We start from the raw sequence: 26,220 nt of genomic DNA, 5'->3' as shown, positions 1-26,220 counted from the left end.
TCAGGTGAGAAATGGATCTGGGCTCCTATTTTGGTTAGCAAGTCTCGGCCAAGCAGTGGGTAGGGGCAGTCTGGTATGACCATGAAAGAGTGGGATACCCGGCCCGTGCTCAGATCTAGGTTTCTTCAGGTAGTCCATGAATATTTTTTCATACTAGTGGCCCCTTGCACCCATGAAGTCTTTGAAGAGAGTTTTCCCTGTGGGTCAAGCAGGACAGAATGTTTGGCCCCAGTGTCCACTAAAAACTCAATTGGGGTCCCCTACACTTTTAAGGTTACCCTGGGCTCGGGGAGGGGTTCTGGGCCCCATCTCCCCTAGTTGCTCAGGTTCCCCAGAGCCAAATCGTTGGTTCCTTGTTTGAACTTTTTAGGGCAATCTTTAGCCCAATGTCCTTCTTTCTTACAATATGCACACTGGTTCCGTCCTAACTTTGGTTTTTCTTGGGGGTTGGGTTTCAGCTTACCTTCTGCCAGTTGTCTCAATCTCTTTTCTCATTCGTTAGGCCGGGCGCTGGTGGCTGCCAGGAGAATGCGAGCCATATTTCGGGTCTGTCGGTCGGCGGCTCTAGTCTGCTTCTCTTCAGGTGTCTCTTGGTTATTATAAACTTTTTCTGCTACTGCCACCAGATCCTGAATAGATTTTTCACCTAATCTATCTATCTTCTGTAACTTTTTTCTTATGTCTGGGGCTGACTGATTAATAAAATGCATCATTAAAGCTGACCTAGTATCTTCTGCCTCAGGGTCCATGGGAGTGTACTGACGGAATGCGTCCATCCGTCTCTCCAGGAACGCCGCAGGACTCTCTTCTCTCCCTTGCTGTACATTACCTACCTTAGCCAAATTAGTGGGCCTGAGAGTGGCTGCTTTGAGACCCCCCAACAGAGTCTGGCGGTAGACCCGGAGCCGCTCCTTACCTTCTGCCGTGTTATAGTCCCACTGTGGCCTAGATAAAGGGAAGGAAGAGTCAATCATCTCAGGGTTGGCCGTGGATTACCCATTATCTCCCGGCACCAGTTTCCGTGCCTCTAGCTGGATCCTTTCTCTTTCTTCTGTGGTGAATAATATCTGGAGTAGCTGCTGACAATCATCCCATGTAGGTTGATGAGTGAACAGAACAGTTTCTAACAAATTAATAAACTCTTTAGGTCTCTCTGAAAATGGGGCATTCTGGGTCCTCCAATTGTACAAACCACTAGTAGAAAAGGGCCAATATTGAAGGGGCTGATTTCCATCGGCATCAGGGGGACCCAGAGCCCTGAGAGGAAGAATAGCTGCTGAAGTAGAGTCGGCAGGCCCCCCAGGGGAGGCGGCCCTGCGATTTCGGGTGTTCATTGCAGGTCCTCCCCCAGCAGCTTCTGGGGAAGGTTGGGGGAGTGGGGGTTCGGGCTGAATAGGAGGAGGGAGAGAGTATGGTGGAGGTGTGATAAGGAGATCGAGAGTCGAATCTTCCTGCAAAACAGGGGCGGAGGGGGCAGCCGGAGGCTTTTTCTTTTCTTCAGCCACTAGGATCTCCGTGGCTGCCGCTGCCTGTGGAGGTAAAAAGGGTTGGATCCAAGGGGTTGGGCTGACTATTAAATCTTCCCAAACCAGGATATATGGGACCTGGTCTGGATGTCCGCTCTGAGGTCTGAGGATGATTTCTTGGACTCTCCGGACAGTCCTTAAGTCGAAAGTCCCTTCAGGAGGCCAGCCTACGTTAAAGCTGGGCCATTCAGCGCTGCAAAAGATGACCATCCGAGATTTTTTAATTTCTATACTCAGACTATGAGTTCGAGCTCTAATTCTTTGAAATGGTCAATTATTAAGGTGAGCGGAGAGCATCCAGATTGGGTCTGTCCCATCGTCAGTCAGTCACACAATGAACAAACAGGACAACACACCAGACAAATAACAGCACACAATCCCGAGAAAAAAAGTACAGAGTAGTCCCCCGGGACTACAGAGTGGGAGCCGGAAGAGACATCTTCTGCTGGAGACTGTTATCGGCGCGTCCGCCTAGGTTTAAGTCCAGCTACAGATACAGATTGGGGCCCCCCTACAGACACAGATGCAGCTGCTGCTACTGCTTACCGGCCGTTCGTCCTCCGAAGCGCGGGTCCTGAAGGGCTCGGGGGATCCCGGACGAGCCCCCAAAATGTTGTACCCGGATCGCGGAATCCCACCAAACACCACAGGAGCTGCAAAAGGATCGATGCAAAAGCAGTGAGGAACTTTATTACAAGCTCGAGCAGGGACTCTCTTCACACAATGGCAAAGGAGCCCCGAGTGAAAGCAGCGAATCTTTTTTATACTGTATAGCAGGAGAAGCGGGAAGGGAAGCTTAGGGGGATTGGCTAATTCATACTGTGCAGCAGGGGAAGCAGGAAGTCTTGGTGGGGTGAGGGTGGGGTGAGGGACTTTCCCACCCTTCTTAGATTGCCTAGGGGTGGAGGGCAACTTGTCTCCTTCTGATTGGTTGGTTTGAAAAAGTTTTTTTCTTCTTCTCGGGAGGGGTTTTCTTTCTTTTTTTTTTTTTTTTAGACTCCCCATGTTACATTTATTACAGTTTATCAACAACAGAGTGTGATTAAGATTTAATATGTTTAAAGACATGAAATAGGCAATCAAAATATGAGCTGGTAACAGAGAGATGAAACCATAAAAATTTATTTTTTCCCCTTTTCTGCTCTACAGTGGTTTTATTCATATCTCTGTTCAGAGCCCAAATTCACCAGGGAAAACTATTTTCCTCTTCTCAGCATCACTTTTTTTTTTTTAATCAAAAACTTCAAACATATACAAAAGTAGAGAGACTAATATGACAAATAATGATAAATCTCCATTTGCCCAGCAATAATATTCATCAGTGATCAACTGATAACCGGGAGGGGTTTTCACTCAGAATGGCAGTGCTATGGAGTCGTTTTGAATTTTTCTTTCACAATCCAAGATGGGCCATCATGCTCCACTCAAGGAAAAGTGAAAGTGAAAGTGAAGTCGCTCAGTGGAGTCCGACTCTTTGCAACCCTGTGGATTGTAGCCTACCAGGCTCCTCCATCCATGGGATTCTCCAGCAAGAATACTGGAGTGGTTTGCCAGTTCCTTCTCCAGCTCAAGGAAAGATACCTTATTTTTTAAATTCTCTGAACTATGGTTGATTTACAATATTGTGTTTAGCTTCAGTTGTACAGCAAAGTGAATCAGTTTATATATTGTATATATATAAGTATATCTCCACTCTTTCTTCATACTGTTCATGGGGTTCTTGAGGCAAGAACACTGAAGTGGTTTGCCATTCCCTTCTCCAGTGGACCACATTTTGTCAGAACTCTCCACCATGACTCGTCCATGATTGGTGGCCCTGCAAGGTATGACTCATACCTTCCTTGAGTTACACAAAGCTGTGATCCATGTAATCAATGCAAGAAGGTAAAGTGTTTCTGAAGAGGTTTTACAACAGCTGAGAAAAGAAGAGAAGGGAAAGGCAAAGGAGAAAGGGAAAGATATTCTCAACTGAATGCAGAGTTCCAGAGAATGGCAAGGAGAGATAAGAAAGCCTTCTTAAGTGAACAAGGCAAAGAGATAGAGGAAAACAATAGAATGGGAAAGACTAGAGATCTCTTCAAGAAAATTGGGGATACCAAGGGAACATTTCATGCAAAGATGGACCCAATAAAGGACAGAAATGGCTAGGTTTTATCTTTATGCTTATAACCAATTTGATTTTTTTGTGGATGATTTGTGCTATTTATTGGAACTTTCTGAGTTTTTTGCAGTTAGTGTTTCAGTATAAATTTTTGAAAAGATTATGTTTTCTCCAATAGATTCCTTTCAACTTTATTTTTAAAAATCCATTTTCTCATATACAGAGGTATATTTCTGAGCTCTTTCTTTTTGTGCCATCAATTTAGTTATTTCTTTGCACACCAACACCACTCAGTTGTGATTACTGTTGCTTTAAATAAGTTTTGACATTAGGTATTGTCACTCCTCCATTTATGTTCTTTGCAGTAACACAATATATTGTCACTGGGAGTCACGTTCTATACATGTCCATTAGGACAATTTGGTTCATACTGTTGTCTGTACTTCATGATCTTCTATTTAATCTATGGGTCAATTTGATCTACTGATCTATTAATCTATGGATTTCAGTGTTCCAAGAGATATTAAAATATCTACTGAAATCTCAGGCTACAATTTCCATTTATCTTGGCAGTTCTATCAGTTTTAGCCCTATATAATGTGAATCTCTCTTATTAGGTGCATGAACACTTAGGAGTCTTAAGTCCTCTTGATGATTTGATCCCTTTATCACTTTGAAATGACCTGGTAATAATATTTTTATTCTGAAATTTATTGTTTCTAATATTAATATAGGCACTCCTATTCCTCTTAGAATAGTGTTAACATGTATGACTATTTAGTTGTTTTAATTTAGCCAATTTATGAATCTATATTTTGAGATTTTAGACAACATATAGTTTGTACCTTACTTTTTTATCTATCTGAAAACATTTGCCTTTAACTGGAATGTTTCCACCACTTATATTAAATGTGATTATTGATATGGTTATCTGTCAGTCTATCATTGCTGCCATTTGTTTACTGTTTTCCCACATGTTGTTCCCCTTTCTTCTCTCTTCCTGTCTTTATAACATATTGTTTATGATTCCATTTTGTCACCTTTGTTGGCTCATTAGTTGTAACCCCAAATTTAAAGTTATTTTAGTTGTTTATAAAAAGTTTATAATATATATCTTTAACTTATCATAGTCTATATATATATATATGATATCTCACCACTTCACAAATACTAAAATAACCATATTTTAGGTGTAAATAAATATACATGTATGTATTTCTCCTTCCAAACTCTGTAATATGTTTGTCATATATTTTACATTTATATAGATAGTAAAAGCTTCATAATATTGTGAAGTTTTTAATAATTGTCATATTGCTATTTTATTATCATAATGTTTTTATTTTTAAAAGATATTCCATTATCTTAAAGAGTTTCAAATAGCAAAATAAAACCTTATATATTTACCCACATAATTATAATTTCTGGTGCTCTCCATTTTTGTGTTTATTTTCCTTGTTATGTGCTTATACATCTAGAAGCCATGATTTCTTGCAGTTTTGGTATCATACAAGAAGAAAAACCTAGTCTCTGTTTCTCCATCTTTAGTATTTAGTATTACTTATCTTTAGTTTTATTATTTTAAAAGTTAACCGCTTTTGGATTGCTAGTGAAAATATCTTACCTTGCTTATTTGGGACATGAACACTTAAGAAAATATTAAATTAGATGCACCAGTGGGAGACTGGAAAACATTGTGATTTTTAACAATGACTTCTATCTGGGTGATATTATTACAAACAAATGTGCAGCTATGTAGTTTGAAAAACATGCGGGAAAATACGTTTATTTTTCTTTATTGTTTTATACAATCCCTTTGTCTATTTGAAAAGTATTAATGTTAAACATTTAATTGTAAATGCGCCAGAGTTCTGAGGTCACTGAAACACTTCTTTTTTCATTTTTTAAATAAAGCTAATTTTTTAGAACAGTTTAAGTTTACAGCAAAACTGAGCGAAGTAAGGGGATTCTGATACACCCCCTCCCTCACACATGCATAGCCTCCCCCAGAAGCAAAATCCTGCAGCAAAGTGGAACCTTTGTGGCCTTTGCAGACTGGCTTCCCTCACTTTCTTATATACAATCAGGCTTCCTTCCTGTCATCCCGTGGTTTGATAGCTCCTTTCTTTTGAACACTGAGTAACATGCCAAGGTCTGGATGCGCCATGGTTTACTCATCCCTTCACCTAGTGAGGGACGTCTTGGTTGCTCCCGTGTTATTACAGTTAGGAACAAAGTTGCTACAGACATCTGTGTACAGGCTTTGGGTAAGCAGACATTTTCTACGCCCTTGTGCAAATAACAAAGAGTGAGATTGCTGGACAAACACAAGTTTAGATTTGGAAGAACTGCCAAAGTTTACTCCTAAGTGTCTGCGCCATTTTGCATTGCCAAGAGCAATAAATGAGTTTCTATTACTCCACGTCCGTGTTGGCATTCGACATGTTTTCTACTCCTTTATATTTTGCATGGTACATGCAAATATAGGACTTGGTACATGTTTATTTGAAGAAATAAGTTTAAACAAACAGCATGATATTCAGAGTTGAAAGCAAACAAATAAACCGGAAATCCCAGCTGGATTTACCTCAGAGGAAAAAGGCCAGTGCTAGGAGCGCACCAGGGCTTCCCAGAGGCTCAGTAGTACGGACTCTGCCTGCCAACGCCAGACACAGAAGACACGCCGGTAGGACGCGGGGTAGATGCTTGACCAGGGACGATCCTCTGGAGGAGGAAACGGCAGTCCCGTCCGGAATTCTTGCGTGGAAGATTCCATGGACAGAGGAGCCTGGCGGGTTGCAGTCGTCCTCGGGGTTCCGAGGAGGAGGAGGAACTGAGCGCACACAGGAGCTCCCGGGTTCGCTGTCCACGGCCGGCTGCGCCTGGCCTGGGGGGTCCGGCAGCCCCGGGGATCCGCCTCTCAGGTCGCCCTGGACACAGAAGTCCCCCGCGGCCTCGCTCCGCACCCGGGCCCTCGGCGTCCTTGCCCGCGGAGCCGGATGTGAGGTCACGGCCACAAAAGTCCGCGAATCTCCTCTCGGGCTTAGTGGCCTGGCGCGCCCCGTTTCCTGCACAGGGCCCGCAGATCCCGGTTTTCTCACGTGCGACCCGCCTCCTTACCGCGACAGCATCCCCGGGGACGCAGGCCTCCTCGGCGCCACTGGGCACTCGTGGACAGAAGGAGCCCGGGTCCCGTGAGGAAGCCGCCGTCTCCCACCAGGACTCGGTTGCTCTCCGTCGCCCTCCGCGGCCTCCTCACTCCCTGCGCGGCTTTGGCCGGACGGAGCCGGACACCTCCCGCAGCCCGGCCCGGGACAGGCTCCCCGGGCGCCCTCCCGCGTCCTCCCAGGGATCTGGAGCCGCGCACCCCGCGCTCCGTTTCTGCGCTTCTCTCGGCGGCGGGCGCGCTCGGCGGGGCGCGGAGAGGAGCCCCCAGCCGCCCGGCGATGGCACGGAGCTCAGATTCGCAGACATCTCTTGGAGACGCGCCTCTCTCTGGGAAGGAGGAGGCTCCTTCCAGAAAGTATGAGAACCAGGGAAAGACTCTAAGCTCACAAGAGCTCTGTCCCCAGCAGTGACACGGAACCAGAGGCGGGGCTGAGGCTGGGGGTCTCAGACCTGCAGGGTCAGAGGGTCCCCGGGGCCGCCCCTGCTCTTGCTCCCTCCCCTGGAGCCGCGGAATTCTGCGCTGTAGGGCTTCAGTCTAGGGCCCTGAGGCCTTTGTATACTATCTTTGATCCAATGTTTTCCTGCAGCACCGCTTACATTTTTTTTCTAGATAACGTTTGTATTTTTTATTCCTATTTTTGTTCAAAGCTGAATCCCTTGATATTTTAAAAGATAATACAAGAAATACAGTGAAAACTTTGTTTCTGATAAAAATAAATGCAAATTATAAATCTAACCAATTTACAAAAAAACATACAGTACCACAAATTCATGAAAGAGGAAACTGGAATTGTTTATAGTAAGACAGAAATGAATTTACTCATTTTTATATATTCTAAAAATAATAATACTATGCAATGAACAAATAAAACTAATGTGGAAATGCCCTCAAATTTTATATAACTCAAATTCATTTAACCCAATTACTGACTGTGCCACTTTTAAGTCATTTCAGACAAAACTTGTACTTGCCTTTGCCCTTCCATGCATTCTCGCATCAAGTCACGTGTACCAAAGGGCTCTGGAGTTACTGGTCTAACTCTATTAGACATAAACGGGCCACAGCTTCATCCAAACACCTGTTTTCCCATCAATAGAATTCCCAAAACAGTCAGCTGATTTAAATTCCCTGTCTTAGATTGTATATTGTACATGATACCCAGATTAAATATTTTCAAACTGTACAAACAGGAAAGAGGACAATAACTAGTAGTTTCAGTCTCCAGAGTAAGTGTTGCCAAATCTCTCCTGCTATTGATCCAGAAAGGAAAAATACAAACAGGGATTTCTTTTCTGCCCTGCGCACTAAGGTGGTTGTCATTTTTCTGGGAACTGACAGTGAGCGTTTCAAGGAGACAGGACAGAGAAATTGGGAACACACTGGGTCACAGCCGGGGAAGGGAAGGACTAGGACCACACCTGGAGTGTGTACGCTGTCCTGGCCCATTAACGTCTGTGACAGACTGTTCCGCCTCTCCTGCCTCATTCTCATTATTACTTTCACTTCATCTTGGCTCCTGTATTAGTCACCCTTTGTATATTGTGACCCTACATATGCTTTGCATGGCTCTTTCAATGATAATGCTTTCTATTACTGATTATACTTACTGTTCAATCTTCAGTGAAATACTATGAAGTCAAGAACTGTAAATTTTAGGCTTGTTTCCTATGCAATAAGACATGCTTACAAAATTTGTTCAATCTTCAAGGATAGAATGACATACTATAAAGTCAACAATTGTAACTTTTAGGTTTTATATCCTCTACAACAAGACATGACTTAGAAAACAGTAGATGCTGAATGAATTAGAAAATGTGTGCTTTAAATTCATAAGAAGAGCCCCACTTGACTGGATATCTCACTATCTATCTTGGGTTATAAGACTTAATAGCACTTCATGGCAAAAATAACATATGAGAAAGTCTCCTGATTTTAGGTAAGAAGAATTGTAACTTAGACCTAGTTTCGCAAATTAAAGCCAAGTAGGGAAGCAAGTGACACAAACTGATAAGAAATTTTCTGAATAAATTCAATGTTTTAGTCACCTATTAATAAAAGAATATAAAATTGAAAATTTCTTGAAACTTTATGAAATCAAAAGCATTTATGTACAGTGCATCCTAAAAGCATATATTAAAGAGCATACCAGTGTATGAAACTTCATGCACAGCATTCCATGGGAAATAAATGTATTGGTCATTTTTTGAATACCAAATGCCTTGTGCACTACTTAACTGCTTGATATTAAAAAAAAAAATCAAAATCACCTTTCACAAATATTTAATAAAGTAAAATGTAAAAATATTTTGAAGAGTCTGAAATAACTAGCTATCTGCCTATCTACCTAATATGTATCTATCTAATTCAAAGACCTTTATGTTTTAAAATAAAAATATTTTCATATAGCAATAGTGAAAACTATGGGCTTGGGTAATAATAATGGTTCCATGTGGGTTCACAAGTTGAAAAAAAAAAATCTGCTGCATAAGAGAGACAACTTACAGAAAGTGTGAGAACGTGAGCATGAGGGAATCCCTGAGCCCAGGTTCAGGCAGATCTACAGTCCCCATCTACAGCACGTCCTTCAGGACACTAACTCTAGAGCCGAGGACCCAGGTTCACCTTGTGCTGTCTCTGCACCTCCTCAGCCCGTTTCTTACAACGCTGTTTCTGACTCTTCAGGATGCCTTGGCAGGATCTGCCAATCTCCAGTCTCCTGCAGGGAGATTCTGGCAACTAGACTTGACCACGAATCCTCATGGAAAATCTGACCTCTGTCCTTGGAAGGGTTTTTAGACTCTCCATGGAATTGAACCCCTCATGGAAAAATAGTTTTCTGGGGGAGATTCAACTCTTGTACATAGTCCTAAAACTTCTCGTGGGCTTTCATTTGGATTCCTTTGGGGACATCTGATTTCTTGGAAAACTGGACACATAATCTCTTGGAATATTCTTTGGGAACATCCATTGTCTTGGAATATTGAACACTCGAATCATGTTCCCTGAAATGAGCCACTTTCTCCTCGGACTCCTATTTCTCCTTGAAATCTTGAATGTATTTCAGCTTTATGTTCTCTGAGAACTACTTGTCTTTCTCAGACAGAACCATTGTCAGCCCCTGATACTCAGTTTGGGGTGTTTGGGGAAGTATTAGGGCCATAACTTCTTTAAAAAATGGGTAAGCTTTCAGGGGCTTCTTGGGTAAATTAGAATAGTGTGTGTGTGCATGTGTACATGTGTGTTTTGTTTTTGTGAGGACTTTTTAAATATTCCTTAATTTCCAGGAATAACTCTTAAAATGCACAGTTTCCTCATCTTATAAAAGTTTCTAATCATTCCATTATACACATTTCTCCAGAAGTATCTTATAAGTAAGATACTTATAAGTATATTATAAGTAACTTTTCCCCTGTCTATCAGGTATGGAGGTATTTTGAATGTGTGGCCATCATTGAGTAGGGGACTATTCTACATGTCTTCTAGTAATTTCACAAGATCTTCCTTGGACACTGGAAACTCCATTTCTAGAATTTGGAGCCACTTAGAAGGTACCAGTGATACAAGCACCACCCTAAGAGCTTGACCATCCTCATAGCAAAGACATGGAAGGTTAATTCTTTCTTGAAGTTCTGTAGTGTGTGGGATGCAATGATTCCACAGAAGGAAAATTCCTCTTCTTGTATTTCCTAAATGAGAAAATCATACCACACTGGTTATATATCATTTCTATAATCTAAGTTGACCCTTAAAAATAAAATGAAAATTGTTGCAAATCCTGAATTGAACTTTATGTTTGGATTTCAGATGCAACATCTGTACTCTTCAAAATTCCCTTATCTCTTCAGCATGTTTTCCACCCAGTTTTATAGGGCTTATCCTAGATGGAACTTAAGAAAAAAATGAGTTATTCAATCAAGAGAGTTAGAATCAGAGAAATAATCCAGGAAAGTGAAGTAAAAAGGTGAAAATGAAAACAGAAATGGCTGAAAGGAAAGGCCTTGGATTCCATACCACACAGAATGGCCTTCTGTGAACTGAAGGACCGAGGGTCGAAGAGAGGATCCAGAGATACAATGAGATAAACAGAGAAGCTGGTTTTGAGATCTGTCAAAAAGAGACTGATTGTCTTAGGGGAAACTCAAAATCAACAGCTTATGTAATAGATATTTTTAACCTCAAAATAGTGGAATTTCCTTAAGCTGTGAATCTGCAGCTCAGTTTCCTCTCTACTCTTGCCTTTATCCCTAGTACTTTACATCTATTATGTTAGCTGTCTTTTGGAAACTTTTGTCAATAGAAGAATAATATTTTGTCCATTCGGTTCAGTTCAGTCTATCAGTTGTGTCCAACTCTTTGCAACCCCATGAATCGCAGCACACCAGGCCTCCCTGTCCATCACCAACAGTGGGAGTCCACACTAACCCATGTCCATTGAGTCGGTGATGCCCTCCAACCATCTCATGCTCTGTCTTCCCCTTCTCCTCCTGCCCTCAATCTTTCCCAGCATCAGGGTCTTTTCCAATGAGTCAGCTCTTCGTATCAGGTGGCCAAAGTATTAGAGTTTCAGCTTCAACACCAGACCTTCCAATGAACACCCAGGACTAATCTGCTTTAGGATGGACTGGTTGCATCTCCTTGCAGTCCAAGGGACTCTCAAGAGTCTTCTACAACACCACAGTGCAAAAGCATCAATTCTTCAACACTCAGCTTTCCTATAGTCCAAATCACATCCATACATGGCTACTGGAAAAACCATAGCCTTGACTAGACAGAACTTTGTTGACAAATTAATGTCTCTACTTTTAATATGCTGTCTAGGTTGGTCATAAATTTCCTTCCAAGGAGTAAGTGTCTTTTAATTTCATGGCTGCAATCACCATCTGCACTGATTTTGGAGCCCAGAAAAATAAAGTCAGCCACTATTTCCACTGTTTACTGTTCTATTTGCCATGAAGTAATGGGACCGGATGCCATGATCTTAGTTTCCTAAATGTTGAGCTTTAAGCCAACTTTTCCACTCTCCTCTTTCACTTTCATCAAGAGGCTCTTAGTTCTTCTTCACTTTCTGTCATAAGGGTGGTCATCTGCATATCTGAGGTTATTGATATTTCTCCAGGCAATCTTAATTCCAGCTTGTGCTTCCTCCAGCCCAGCATTTCTCATGATGTACTCTGCATATAAGTTAAATAAGCAGGGTGACAATATACAGCCTTGAGGTACTCCTTTTGCTATTTGAAACCTGTCTCTTCCACGTTCAGTTCTAACTGTTGCTTCCTGATCTGATTAAAGGTTTCTCAAGAGGCAGATCATGTTTCCTGGTATTCCAATCTCTTGAAGAATTTTCTGCCATTTATTGTGATCCACAGAATCAAAGCCTTTGGCATAGTCAATAAAGCAGAAATAGATGTTTTTCTGAAACTCTCTTGCTTTTCTGAGTATTCAGCGAATGTTGGCAATTTGATCTCTTGTCCCTCTGCTTTTTCTAAATCAGCTTGAACATCTGGAAGTTCATGGTTCACGTATTGCTGAAGGCTGGCTTGGAGAATTTTGAGCATTACTTTACTAGCGTGTGAGATGAGTACAATTGTCTGGTAGTTTGAGCATTCTTTGGCATTGCCTTTCTTTGGGATTGGAATGAAAACTGACCTTTTCCAGTCCTGTGGCCACTGCTGAGTTTTCCAAATATTCTGGCATATTGAGTGCAGCACTTTCACAGCATCATCTTTTAAGATTTGAATTAGCTCAACTGGAATTCCATCACTTCCACTAGCTTTGTTCATAGTGATACTTCCTAAGGCCCACTTGACTTCACATTCCTGGATGTCTGGCTCTAGATGAATGATCATGCCATCGTGATTATCTGGGGCTTTTGTCTATATGAACTCTTTAATTCATGTATTTCTTCACTGATTCACCACACACTTCTATGTGTTCTGTTCTGAGTACTGCACGGAGAGTGGGAATGTAACAGTGATATGAAATAAGATAAGAACTGTCTGAACTATCACAGGAATTTCCCTCAAGTAGTCAAAATATCTACTAACTTGAGAAAAGTTTGCTGAAGAGTGTAATGAAATGGTATATGCTAGAGTGAGTAAATGGTACTGGGCATTGGTTCCTTTTGAAGTTCACCCATATGTCCTGCAATGAAACAGTCTTGGTTTTACAATTTTGTATATTTCTAAAACCATTGATTATGTAGTTTAAAGGTAGTGACCTTTATGGTACATAAACTTTAGTTTAATATAATCCTTATTTTAAAAAGAAAAGCAATTGACTATATTCTATGAAATACTTCATAATGAATATTTATTAAAGTTTAATAACAGATTTATGCATACAACACATTTATGCCATTTTATAAACATACAGTCACTATGTTACATTAAATAACGATGCGCTGATGGACACAGTCAGGTATCCTGTGTCCTCACAAGAAGTGAAGGGCAGCATTATCCCCAGACAAGAAGCTCCAGTAAATGGTCCAAGAATTGGACAATTCATGGAGATTTAAGGCAAAGGAAAGGTATCAGAGGGGAGGAGAAGGCGGAAGGAAGGGAACTATATATGAGGGAACTTCTGAAAACATCATAGAAGCTCACAGTTCCCTTGTCATAATCCAAAAACACTCCAATCTTACCCAGAGGCCTTTTCACAAACTGAACGAAGGGTGGGGAGGTGGTGGACAGAATATACTGACTGTTCACCTTTGTAGAACACAGAAAAAAATGCTTCTTCAGCACCAATGCTGATACTGGTATCACGTGTGAAGATGCTTTTACAGACCCCCAGAACCCAGCTGGAGGACAGTGACACGTCCAGCTCCCAGTATTGCCTCACGGAGGTGAAGGCCCAACCTCCCCAGGACACAGCACACGCCCCGCCCCGGGGCTGTCTGGACCCGCCGGGATGGTCATCCTCAAACAGCACACTTGCATCATCCAGGATCACATGGTGAACGGTCGTTGTCCAACTCAGAACATTATTCACTGAGGAAAGAGTAAAAATTGTGTCAGCCAGTTGAATTTCCATGTCTCTGAGAGGCAGAGGCTGTCTACACAATAAGCTTTTTAATTTTCCTCCTCCAAGGAAATCAAAACAAAGGCAGCAAAGGGAGTTAGAGTGACTCTTCTCTGAAGAATAAAAGTTATTACTATCTCTGTGGCATGCAGAAGTACATCAAATCAAAGAGAAAATTTAAAAAAGACATATATCATGAACTGGGTGAAATCTGACTTATGTCAGTCTCTTCATATTTATTCTAGGACTCACGTAAAAACACGTATTCTTATATTAGAAAACTTTTCTTGTGTCGTTTGTACTTAATACTATGGAAACTGCAGATGGCACTTTGTTATCACGTGGATATTTATGGGGATATAATCTCTACCTATTACATTTTCAAAGGTCAAAAAATTGATAGAAATCATCTATGAATAATTTGGAAGCTTCAAAAAAGATGTTCTGACTGTGTTCATGCATCCCTTGCATTAAAGTTGTTGTGAGATTGAGAGCATTACAATTCTTCTGCCAAAGCCCATTTCAGTTTTTCTCTCATTTATTCCTAATTTTAGAAATAATAAATATTCTTTGGGCAATGTGTAATAATTTTAGTTATAATGAAGTGAAAGTGAAAGTGTTAGTCCTTCAGTCCTGTTTGACTCTTTGAGACCCTGTGGACTGTATGTATCCACCATGCTCCTCTATCCATGGAATTCTCCAGGCAAGAATACTGGAGAGGATTTCCATTTCCTTCTCCAGGGATCTTCCCGACCCAGGGCTCCAACCTGGGTTTCCTGCATTGCAGGCAGACTCTTTATCATCTGAGCCACCAGGGAAGCCCATACAGTAAATTAAAAGCAACAATGACAGATTAGGCTCAAGAGTGAAATAAACTGAGTAAACAACATATTGATGGTCATTCACAGAACTAAAATACTGTGTCTTTATAATCACAGTAACAGCCTTGTTGTTCTCCTTCTTCTCATCCTATGTCAGATGTCTCATCCTATGTCTCATCCTATGTCAGATATATATATATATATATATATATATATATATATATATATATACACACACGTGTGTGTGTGTGTGTATCTGGCTTTGCATTTTCAGGAAATTATAGGTGGCAAACATCAGACTTGGTGTTTATAATCTGACTATAGAGGCAACAAAAGAGTCTGAAATGCAGTACTTGTATGCAGTCTCAGAAACAGAATGATCTGTTCATTTACAAGGCAAACCATTCAATAGCACAGTAATCCAAGTCTATGCCTCAACCAGTAAGGCTGAAAAAAATGAAATTGATCAGTTCTATGAAGACCTACAAGACCTTCTAGAACTAACACCCAACAAAGATGTCCTTTTCATTATAGGGGACAGGAATGCAAAAATAGGAAGTCAAGGCATACCTGGAGTAGCAGGCAAATTTGGCCTTGTAGTACACAGTGAAGCAGGGCAAAGGATAATAGAATTTTATCTATTTTATCTAAGAATAGAACTCACTGGTCATAGCAAACACCCTCTTCCAACAACAACTTCTCTACATGGATCACCAGATGGTCAATACCAAAGTGGGATTGATTATATTCTTTGCAACCAATGATGGAGAAGCTTTACACAGTCAGCAAAAACAAGACCGGGAGCTGACTGTGGCTCAGACCATGAACTCCTTATTGCCAAATTCAGTCTTAAATTGAAGAAAGTAGGGAAAACAACTAGAACATTCAGGTATGGCCTAAATCAAATCCCTTATGATTATACAGTGGAAGTGACAAATAGATTCAGGGGATTAGATCTGATAGAGGGAATGCCTGAAGAACTATGGACAGAGGTTCATGACATTGTACAGGAAGTAGTGATCAAGACCATCCCCAAGAAAAAGAAACACAAAAAGGTATATGGTTGTCTGAGGAGGCTTTATAATTAATGGTGAAAAGAAGAGTACTTAAAGGCAAAAGAGAAATGCAAAGATATACCAATTTGAATGTAGAGTTCCAAAGATTAGCAAGGAGAGATTAAAAAAAAAAAAATCCTTCCTCGGTGATCAATACAAAGAAATAGAGGAAAACAATATAATGGGAAAGACTAGAGATCTCTTCAAGAAAATCAGATATTAAGGAAACATTTCATGCAAAGATGGGCTCAATAAAGGACAGAAATGGCATGGACCTAACAGAAGCAGAAGATATTAAGAAGAGGATGTAAGAATACACAGAAGAACTATACAAAAAAGATTTTCATGACCCAGATAACTAAGATGGTGTGATAACTCACCTAGAGCCAGTCATCGTGGAATGCAAAGTCAAGAGGTCCTTAGGAAGCATCACTACAAACAACCAGTTAGTGGAGGTGATGGACATCCAGTTGAGCGATTTAAATCCTAAAAGATGATGCTGTGAAAGTGCTTCACTCAATATGCCAGCAACTTTGGAAAACTCAGCAGTGGCCACAGGACTGGAAAAGGTCAGTTTTCATTCCAATCCCAAAGAATGCTCAGACTACTGCTCAATTGCACTCATCACACATGCTAGTAAATTAATGCTCAAAATTCTTCAAGCCAGGCTTCAACAGTATGTGAACCCTGGACTTCCAGATGTTCAACCTGAGTTTAGGAAAGCCAGAGGAACCAGAGATCAAATTAACAACATCTGCTGGATCATTAAAAAAAAAAGAGAGTTCCAGAAAAACATCTATTTCTGCTTAATTGCTTATTCCACACAGCCTTTGACTGTGTGGATCACAAAAAAAGTGGAAAATTCTTCAAGAAATGGGAATACCACACCACCTGACCTGTCTCCTGAGAAATCTGCATGCAGGACAAGAAGCAACAGTTAGAACTGGACTTGGAAGAAAAGACTGTTTCCAAGTCCGGAAAAGCATAAGTCAAGTCTATATAATATCACCTTGTTTATCTAACTTAAATTCAGAGTACATCATGAGAAATGCTGGACTAGATGAAGCACAAGCTGGAATCAAGACTGTTGGGAGAAATATAAATAACCTCAGATATGCAGATGACACCACACTTATGGCAGAAGGGGAAGAACTAGAGAGCCTCTTGATGAAAATGAAAGGAGAGAGTGAAAACGTTGGCTTAAAACTCAACATTCAGAAAACTAAGATCATGGCATCTGGTCCCATCACTTCATGGCAAATAGATGGGGAAACAATGAAAACAGTGATAGGCTATTTGGGGGGATGGTCTAAAATCACTGCAGTGGTGACTGTAGCCATGGAATAAAAAGATGCTTGCTCCTTGGAAGAAAAGTTATGACCAACCTAGACAGCATATTAAAAAGCGGAGACATTACTTTGCTAACAAAAATACATCTAGTCAAGGCAATGGTTTTTCCAGTAGTCATGTATGGATGTGAGAGTTGGACTATAAAGAAAGCTGAGCACTGAGGAACTGATGCTTTTAAACTATGGTGTCGGAGAAGACTCTTGAGAGTCCCTTGGTCTGCAAGGAGATCCAACCAGTCTATCCTAGAGGAAATCAGTCCTGAATATTCATTGGAAGGACTGATGCTAAGGCTGAAACTCCAATACTTTGGCACCTGATACGATGAACTCACTCATTTCAAAAGATCCTGATCCTGGGGAAAATTGAAGGCAGGAGGAAAAGGGAATGACAGAATGAGATGGTTGGGTGGCATCACTGACTCAATGGACATGAGTTTGAGTAAACTCTAGGAGTTGGTGATGGACAGGGAAGCCTGCTGTGCTGCAGTCCATGTGGTCACAAAGAGCCAGACAAGACTGAGCGACTGAACTGAACTGATAGAGGTAGAAAAAATGTTAACAACTTCAGGAATTTATGCACCACCTTCATATCCGAAAAAAGAAAAACAACAAAAATGAAAGAAGGGTTGTTCCCAAGAAGCTCTAACGAAATGTAGTCCTGATCACCAAAAGGCTTATTCTTACTTCTGAAGTTGTTCAGCATGTTTAGGAATCCAGCGACAGGCCAGGAAGGGAGCTCTGGGTTCACGGGTTGAGGCTTCTGTATCTGTGCCACGTCAGTCCTCTAACGAAGGACATGGGTTCCATGTCAAGACCAATGGCTAATCACTCGAGCAATGCAAAACAGCAGACTTCACTACAGGATCTGATATGTTCTCAGGATTCTCCTACTTTTGGTGATTTGCTTATACAATATATTTTACTCATTTGAGAATATAAAAATGTTGCCATATATTTTACTAAATATAAATCACATCAAATTTCATTTTCCCCATTTTTCTCAGACAATATTCCAAACTTGCACTCACTAAACTTCATTCCCTTCATCAATTCCATCAATTCAAAGATCCTGGGCATTTTACAGACAGCAAAAAATTCAGGCTAAGCTTTTGAGACTTCACTCACAAAGTAGTCAAGGATGCATTCTGTGTCTAAACAGAAGTCCTCACTGACCAGACTTGTTTACTCTTGTAAGTCCAGCAAGGTGACCCAGGTCCAACCTGGCTGCCCTGGTCCTGAATGTCTCACTTCCCATTGGGCAGAAGAAAGTCACTCCCTGTGAGGTCCTGCCTGCAGGGGGCTTGCTGTGATGGAACGGGCTGAGTCACTGCTACCCAGTATTAACAAAATCACAGTCTCTCTTTTCATGGTAGGGAGTATGCCTCTTTCATGCCTTTTTCATCTTTCAACTCACTAGGATAGGTGCTTCCACTGATGTCCTAGAAAAATCCCTTGCTAATTTTTATTGTGGTCAGGCTGGAGAGAATGGGTTGAGTGGTGGAACAAAGCCCAGAATGTCAGCAGGTTTTCAGATATATTTGATTTCAGTCAAATGGAAAGGAAACTACTGAGACCAAGGGTCAGAAACCCTTGAAATTCTTTTGAAATAAAATAGGAAATAGCCAAAAAGACAATGTTGGTAATCCATATGCTAGGGTTCTGTACCTGTGGATTCACACATGGATTCATCTGTACATTCTGGGCTATGTATTTGCTTATTTATTCCTTTATTTTATAATAGGATTAGAGCTACTGTTCTAAATATACTTCATATACAGTGTGCACCAGTCAATCCCAAGATCCCAGTGTAAACTTCCTTCCCCTTTGCCTTTGTTCTGAGTTGAAAAATTCACAAAAAATTCCAGAAACTTCCAAAAATGTAAAAATTGAAAATGCCACATACCAGGGAATGACTTATGCAGCATTTACTTTACACAGTATATGTTGTAAAGTTGTCTTGAGGTGACAAAGTGTACAGGAGCATGCGTATTAGTTATCGGCAGACACTGTGGCATAATGTATAAAGGATCCTGTATCCTGGGATTTAGATATGGGGAGGACCTGAAATGAATCTCCAGATCCCAGGCAAGAAGTGTGGGTCCACCTCATCAAAAAGACAAAAATGTTTCAGAAATCAAAAATCGTTAGTGTATACTCACATTTCCAGTACATTTTCCAAGCCCTGCAGAGGGAAAAAAAAAAAAAGATCATGTTAATCATTAGAGTTCTGTCCGTTTCCATCTCTTTTCCTATTCCTGTTTCATAATAAGACATGTTTTTCTAATTCTCTTCTAAGTAACACTCAGAAGCAATCTTCATAACCAACCCTAACCTAAAACATGATAGGATTCCTCAGGTCTCATTAAGGAAGGAAAGGGGGCAGGAAGGGTCTGCACAATGCTGCAGCAACATCTAGGTTTCCAGTGTCACTCACTGCCCAGTGCTGTCGACAAGAAATGATCTCATCATTTATGGTAACAATTAAGGTAAACCAGACAATTGCATAAAATAATTATATATTGCATTAAAATTGATACCAGTTCTAAACATCTTGCCTGTGTGACAGGAAGAACCTCAGTGTCTTCAGGAAGTGTGGATAGCAGAGAGTGCTGAGGGTATAGTGGGATGTATACTGAGATTTACTCCAAGAAAATTAACTTTCCCTTGGTCACAGAATCTTGCTGATTGTGTTACCACCTGTCTGGATAGGTAATACTTCAGTGTCACAGCAGCTGGTCTAGAAGAGTGTTTCTCTCTCTGAGGATGGACCCTCCTTTCTCACCTGGAGCAGCTCCATGTCCAGCATGTGGCACATCTCTGTCAGCTCTCTGTCAATTTCTTTCAGACTTTCCCTCTGTTGAGTCATTCTGAATACAATCTCCTTGAGTTGTTCATAAATCTCCTTGGCTTCTTTCTCCAGGGCCCTCAGATGCAGTTGCTCCTCGTCCCGGAGCAACCGAAGTATCCTCTGATACTTAAGCTTGATCATTACCTTCCTTAAGGCCACATAGTCCTAGAGATAGTGGTTCCAAAGCATTACTTATGTTCACATTCAAAAGAAAGCTTCAAATATTATTTCCTTAGTGTCATCAAGGAAGTTCCTGACAAACTGCCACATGCATCAAAGAGACTTGAATATGTCCTTATTGCCCATGCTTTTTCTGAATCCCTAATCTCTTTCCCTGTTTAAATCAAGTCATCTGAGGGACCCCAGGCTGTCTCCCAAGGAGGATTCTTCCGGGTTCTTATTCCATCAATTATTTCCTCTCCACCCTAAGTCTTGTTTTTCTCTTGTTCCTTTCTCTGATTCTTCTCAATATTCCTTCATGAAGTTAACCCATTTTTTATTTATGTATTTTTTTTTTCCTGCATGCTCTCTTCAGTTGTGCCCAACTCTTTGTGACCTTGTGGACTATAGCTTGCCAGGCTCCTCTGTCCATGGGATTCTCCAGGCAGGAATACTGGGGTGGGTTGTCATTTCCTCCTCCAGGGGATCTTCCCAACCCAGGGATGTACTCCACGTCTGTTGTGGCTCCCGCATTGCAGGCAGATTCTTTACCCCTGAGCCATCATTTCCCCTCTAGGTACGACTCCCTTCCTCTCTTCTCCTCACAGTCACAGTTAGTGTGATGTGTCTGATACCCCATGTCTGAAAAGGCTTATTCCAGTCTTCAAAGTGTGGCCTTGGAATACATTTCATGGCTTGGTCTCCCAAAATACTAGCATTCTTTGAACTAGCATATATTAGCCTGTTCCAATTGCAGTTACTGATCAGTCATTTGAAACCACTCCTCTAGGGAAGAGACCAGTAGCCTTTAACAGGAACTTACATTGACCTAAAAAATCTAGGCTAAAATTATATCAATATTTATACAAATAAATACGAACATTTTTATTATTATCTCAAAGAACTGAGTTGTGTTAGCTTCCTGGTTCAGGCTGATTTGTATTTCTTCTCTCATTTTCCATAAAGAGCTCATTGTCTTCAGGAGTTTCTCCTGCAAAATACCCATGGGATTTAGTGACAGAGAAGATGACACCATAAATTTAATCCCCTTATTCATGAGCAATGGCATTTATTAGTTACACAGAAATCTTGATTTAGGAAGCTGTCGCCAGACTTTTCCAAATTAATTTAATTTGATGCCAATATTCGAATATCAAGGAATAGAACTGTATACTAGAGAACTGGGGGAACTTTACAGATAATGGAATCCATTCCCCAAGATACTGAGACTCAGACTCTAATAGCCTGAGTAAGAGGAGCCTCATGCTCCCATCAGAAGCCTGTGTCCCTGGTGCCACCCGCCCCGGGAGGCTGCATTTCCACACGTGTGGACAACTGGGCAAACAACACTGACAGGACCCATTATATGTGAGGATCCACATTCAGAAATCCCACCTCCACTATCTCCATCCCATCACCATAATAGCATTCTCATCTTCCTCTCTGACTTAGGAGCCTCTACATCCCAAACTGCTCTAGAGGCATCACCTACCCGGGACTCCTCAGCAGCCCTGTGTATCGGACTGTGGCTGTGAGCTGCGTGCTCGGGGTGTTCAGAGCAGGGCCCGCAGGGCAGGGTCTGGGCAGCCTCACAGAAGAGGCCTCTGGCTTCCTGGTGTGTCTCACAGATCTGCTCCTCAGAGCGGCGGTCGTGGTCAGCTCTGGCCTGTCTGGCAAGGGAAGCCAGCCTCTTGAGGACAATATTGGTTTTGAAATCAGGCCTCTCTGCTATTCCCCTGCACTCAGGGCAGCTCCTTGGAGTCTGGCCTTCTTCCCAGCAAAGGCTCAGACAGGGACGGCAGAAGCTGTGCCCACAGTCTATGGTGATGGGGTCCAGGAAGCAGTTCATGTAGATGGAGCAGGTGAGTTCACTCTGGAAGACCTGCAGTGTGTCTGAAACCATGTTTCTGAAAATTAAAGAAAGAAAGAAGAGAGGGTAAGAGAAAAAGTCTTTCTTCTGCCCTCATCAGGAAAAATAAATCTTTTGGACAAAGTCCTGTCTTGAACTCTAATTTTCCTATTTGCTTTCCTCCCCAGAACAAACCTAGAGATGATGGCTATACACACCTTGGCTATGAACTATTATACAAAAGATGAAATACAATAAAATAGTCCTTAGCAACTGTTTCATTTAAAATAAACCAGGATACACACTGAGGAAACCAGATCTGAAAGAGACATGTGCACCCCAATGTTCATCGCAGCACTGTTTATAATAGCCTGGACATGGAAGCAACCTAGATGCCCATCAGCAGATGAATGGATAAGGAAGCTATGGTACATATACACCATGGAATATTACTCAGCCATTAAAAAGAATTTATTTGAATCAGTTCTAATGAGATGGATGAAACTGGAGCCCATTATACAGAGTGAAGTAAGCCAGAAAGATAAAGATCATTACAGCATACTAACACATATATATGGAATTTAGAAAGATGGTAACGATAACCCTATATGCAAAACAGAAAAAGAGACACAGATGTACAGAACAGACTTTTGGACTCTGTGGGAGAAGGCGAGGGTGGGATGTTTCGAGAGAACAGCATGTATATTATCTATGGTGAAACAGATCACCAGCCCAGGTGGGATGCATGAGACAAGTGCTTGGGCCTGGTGCACTGGGAAGACCCAGAGGAATCAGGTGGAGAGGGAGGTGGGAGGGGGGATCGGGATGGGGAACACATGTAACTCCATGGCTGATTCATGTCAATGTATGACAAAACCCACTGCAATGTTGTGAAGTAATTAGCCTCCAACTAATAAAAATAAATGAAAAAAAAATAAATAAACCAGGATTTCAGTCATACTAAAATTATTAATACATGGAGAAGCTTCAAGATTAGTGTGCGTGCGCTCAGTCCTGTCTGACTTGTTGCTACGCTATGGACTGTAGCCCACCAGGCTCGTCTGCCCTTGGGATTTCCCAGGCAAGAATCCTGGAAAGGGTTGCCATTCCCTTCTCCAAGGGATCTTCCCAACTCAGCAGCTGAACCAGTGTTTCCTGCATCTTCTGCATTGGCAGGTGGATTCTTTACCATGGAACCACCTGGGAAGGCCCTTAAAGATAAGAACAGAGGGTAAGTGTTGGGATGACTGCAGAGTTACTTTATTAGCTGATTCAAACGGAAGCACACACAGAACCTCAGTCTGTCTCTCTCGATCTCCATGACTCCCTGACTGGAACCCACACTAGCACACCCTTCGTTTCTCTCCTCATGGCCTCAGTTCCTTCTGTCATCAAAGTAATAGAAGTGCTTTTCTAAAGACAAAGGAATTTGTTTACAAAGAAATGAAACTTCATACAATCAATGTTGGCTTTAATCTGATGTCTTAACCCTAAAGAGTTCAGAGCTTGCTTCCAACTTAAATAACAAAACTCCTCCTTTCAAGACAAAAAGAAGAAAAAAAAAGTCACTTCTAGTTCAGGAAAGCAAGTTTTCCTGGAGCCAGTTAATATCATCAGAGCATGCCATATTTTGAACTGGTGAATGTTCAAGTATCACAATAATCAGGAAACAATAGTTAGCATGAATTGTAGACTGGTAACATCATTTGTAGACTGATAACATCAATGACCATGATGATATTAAAACAATAATAGGAGAACTTAATATGTGTTGCCTAGTATTTCTCATTGAATTAAATCCTTTTCTATGGATTAACTGCTTTATTTGTCTCAACAATATTTACTAATTTTCTATTTTTACCCACATTTTATAAGGAGGTTACTTGATATAGTGTGGGTAAAAATAAGAGTTGTCTGCAAATCCTACATGGAATCTGTACTTGAGGAAGTGCTCAAACATAGATAGTACTGACAGAATAAATACAACTAGCTTTTGTGTCCAAGACTGCCATTAAAGTTTTACTTTTAACTGAACATATCAGAATTTCATTGTACCTTCATCAGAATTCACCTTTGGTTGTAGTTAATAAAATTTTCCACTCTTTTTCAGTAGGCAACTCTCAAATTCAGTTCAGGGTTTAGGTGCTCCACTGCTGGTGGCAGAAACTTTCAAAAGTCTCCACAGCTCAGCCAACTCCAAACATCACAGCTCTGGGCTCCAGAGAAGATTAAGCTTGGGTCTTGCTGGATGCTTTATATTCTCCAATGACCATGCCCATTTCTTCCAAGTGATAGGGTTATCAACTCCATGAAAAGGTACAGGTGCACATGATTAGATTTTGCAGAGTTGGAAACACATGAGGATGCCAATGATTGAATTCAAACGTTTGAAACCTACTTAATCCAATTGCCACAATCCAACCTCTGAGAAAAGTCTCACCATGAATTTACCTTTGTAATTCATGAAGTTTTTTTAAATAAACTATCCAAGTATGAATTTCACATCTCCATTTAATGAACTATATTATAGTGTAATAGCACCTACCCATCTAGACCTATCACCCACTAGATTTACTTGCCTTTCTGAATTTGCCTGCATTTATTCAATGATATTTCTTCAGAATGAGGAGTCCTTCACATTCTATTCTTCAACCTGGGTACTCACACTCCCCCAAAATACCACATACTGCTCTGGCCACCATAACCAGAAGTTGTTGTTTGGAAATAACTGAACTCTCCAGGTGTGGAAAGTTCAGCGGAGTATACTCTGAAAAAAGGACACAGACAGCCTCTGTGGGAGACTGACAAAACTTGACTTCTACATCGAGTCTCGTTTTATACATGAGAGCAAGGAAAGAGCTTACAAAAATCAAGGTTACACAGATAGAGCTTGAGCACATACAAAGTTGATAACAGCAAGTTTACAAAGTTCATGAGACACATAGACTCTATTTTCTCAGGATCAAAAGACAATCTGTTTTACTCAAGGCAAGCTTGTTATTCTCAGCACTATTCTCATGCAGTCTTAAAAGCCATAAGTTCTTCCTCCCCCGGGACTTGAGCTCCCAAGGGTCATTGTTCCCGCCAGCCAGAGAAGGGAGGCGGTCCTATCTTAACAACCCAAGTCAAGGCCAAGTCTCTGATTGTCTGTGCTGGGGAGGCTCCCTCCTCCCTCCTTTCTTCCCTCCCAGCTCCCTTAGGATGGGGTCGCAGATGTGTTTATCTTGTAGGAGGAGATGGGGAGGGTCGGTGGGCAGCCATCTGAAAATAGCTAAAGGGTATGGAGTGTCCATGGGGTCTTAAGTCCTGGCTTTGACACCTAGCATAAGAGTGTTGTGTTTTGGTCCTCGTGGCTTTCAGATATCTAGTTGAAACCAGATGGACAAGAGTTCATTAGGTGCGAGGTCTGTTCGTACTCTAAACTTGTGTGATGACCAGCTAGAAGGTGCAGGAAATGTTTCCCAGGGCAAAACACAGAGACATGCCTGGTGGCCCTGGCTCTTCGCCAGTTCCTTGTGAGGACCTTCTCCTCAAGGCAGTCAAGTAGTTTCCCTCAACAGCCAGGATTGAATTTCATATCTTCATTTCACAAACTATATGATAGCCCTAATTGCAGCAACCAGTAATCTCACCAGTAACAAGTGAGAATGCGTTCATGCTAAGTCTCTTCAGTTGCATCAGACTCTTTGCGACCCCACGGACTGTAGCCCACCAGACTCTTCTGTCTGTGGGATTCTCTAGGCAAGAATACTGGAGTGGATTGTCATGCCCTCCTCCAGGGGATCTTCCCAAACAAGGGATCGAACCCTCAGCTCTTATGTGTCCTGAATCTGCAGGTTTTTTACCACTAGCCCCACCTGGGAAGCTCACAAGTGAGAAAAGGGACTGTGATTTTCCTTCTAGGAGTAGCAGTGTCTCAGCTTGTTCCATCACAGCAAGCCCACTTGTTCTCTAAAATGCAGAGATCTTTACCTTACCTGACATGGAATAAGGGAAGGGAATGAAGTTCAATGAGTTGAAAATTGAAATAATGTCTGATAAAAATAGGAAAGTTTAAGTTGGATATAATTTATATTTTGAGAACATAATATGGTAAGATTTTATATTCCCAAAGGTGCCATTGCTGGTTTTCAATTTTCTGTATTATAACTGAATCTATTATTCACTGCACAATGAATATTTATTATTTGTAAAATCAGGAAGAATTGACAAAAAAGATTAAATTTGTCTTTGGCCGAATAATTGTAAGGATCATATGCAGAATCTAAATATTAGATCAATATCAACTAACTGAAAGGCAAGAGATATGTGAACGTGGTTATC

The 26,220-nt window shown here is 41.3% G+C and overlaps 2 protein-coding genes and 1 pseudogene across 2 annotated transcripts in view; all 3 read right to left on the bottom strand.

Moving 5' to 3' along the window:
• Positions 1-314: 314 nt before the first annotated feature.
• The window catches only part of LOC122706479, a 143,812-nt gene continuing 117,906 nt past the window's right edge, over positions 315-26,220 (bottom strand). Inside the window, 1 exon segment of the mRNA XM_043921647.1 lies at positions 315-945. Coding sequence (XP_043777582.1) covers positions 315-945 — 631 coding nt within the window.
• Positions 953-3,073, bottom strand: LOC122676954 (proline-rich protein 36-like). The gene has a single exon (XM_043876590.1). It carries the CDS (start codon positions 1,734-1,736, stop codon positions 993-995), a length of 744 nt encoding a protein of 247 aa, XP_043732525.1. The 5' UTR covers positions 1,737-3,073; the 3' UTR covers positions 953-992.
• LOC122676949 lies at positions 13,297-21,951 on the bottom strand (annotated as a pseudogene).

This window comes from Cervus elaphus, chromosome 2, assembly GCF_910594005.1.
Source record: "Cervus elaphus chromosome 2, mCerEla1.1, whole genome shotgun sequence".
In the NCBI taxonomy this organism is placed as follows: Eukaryota; Metazoa; Chordata; class Mammalia; order Artiodactyla; family Cervidae; genus Cervus; species Cervus elaphus.
The sequence above is the reverse complement of the archived record's forward strand: the minus strand, read 5'-3'. Positions and strand labels throughout refer to the sequence as shown.

Excerpts from the sequence above, each read along its gene's own strand:
- LOC122676954 (XM_043876590.1), bottom strand. The coding sequence starts at position 1,736 with ATGGTCATCTTTTGCAGCGCTGAATGGCCCAGCTTTAACGTAGGCTGG.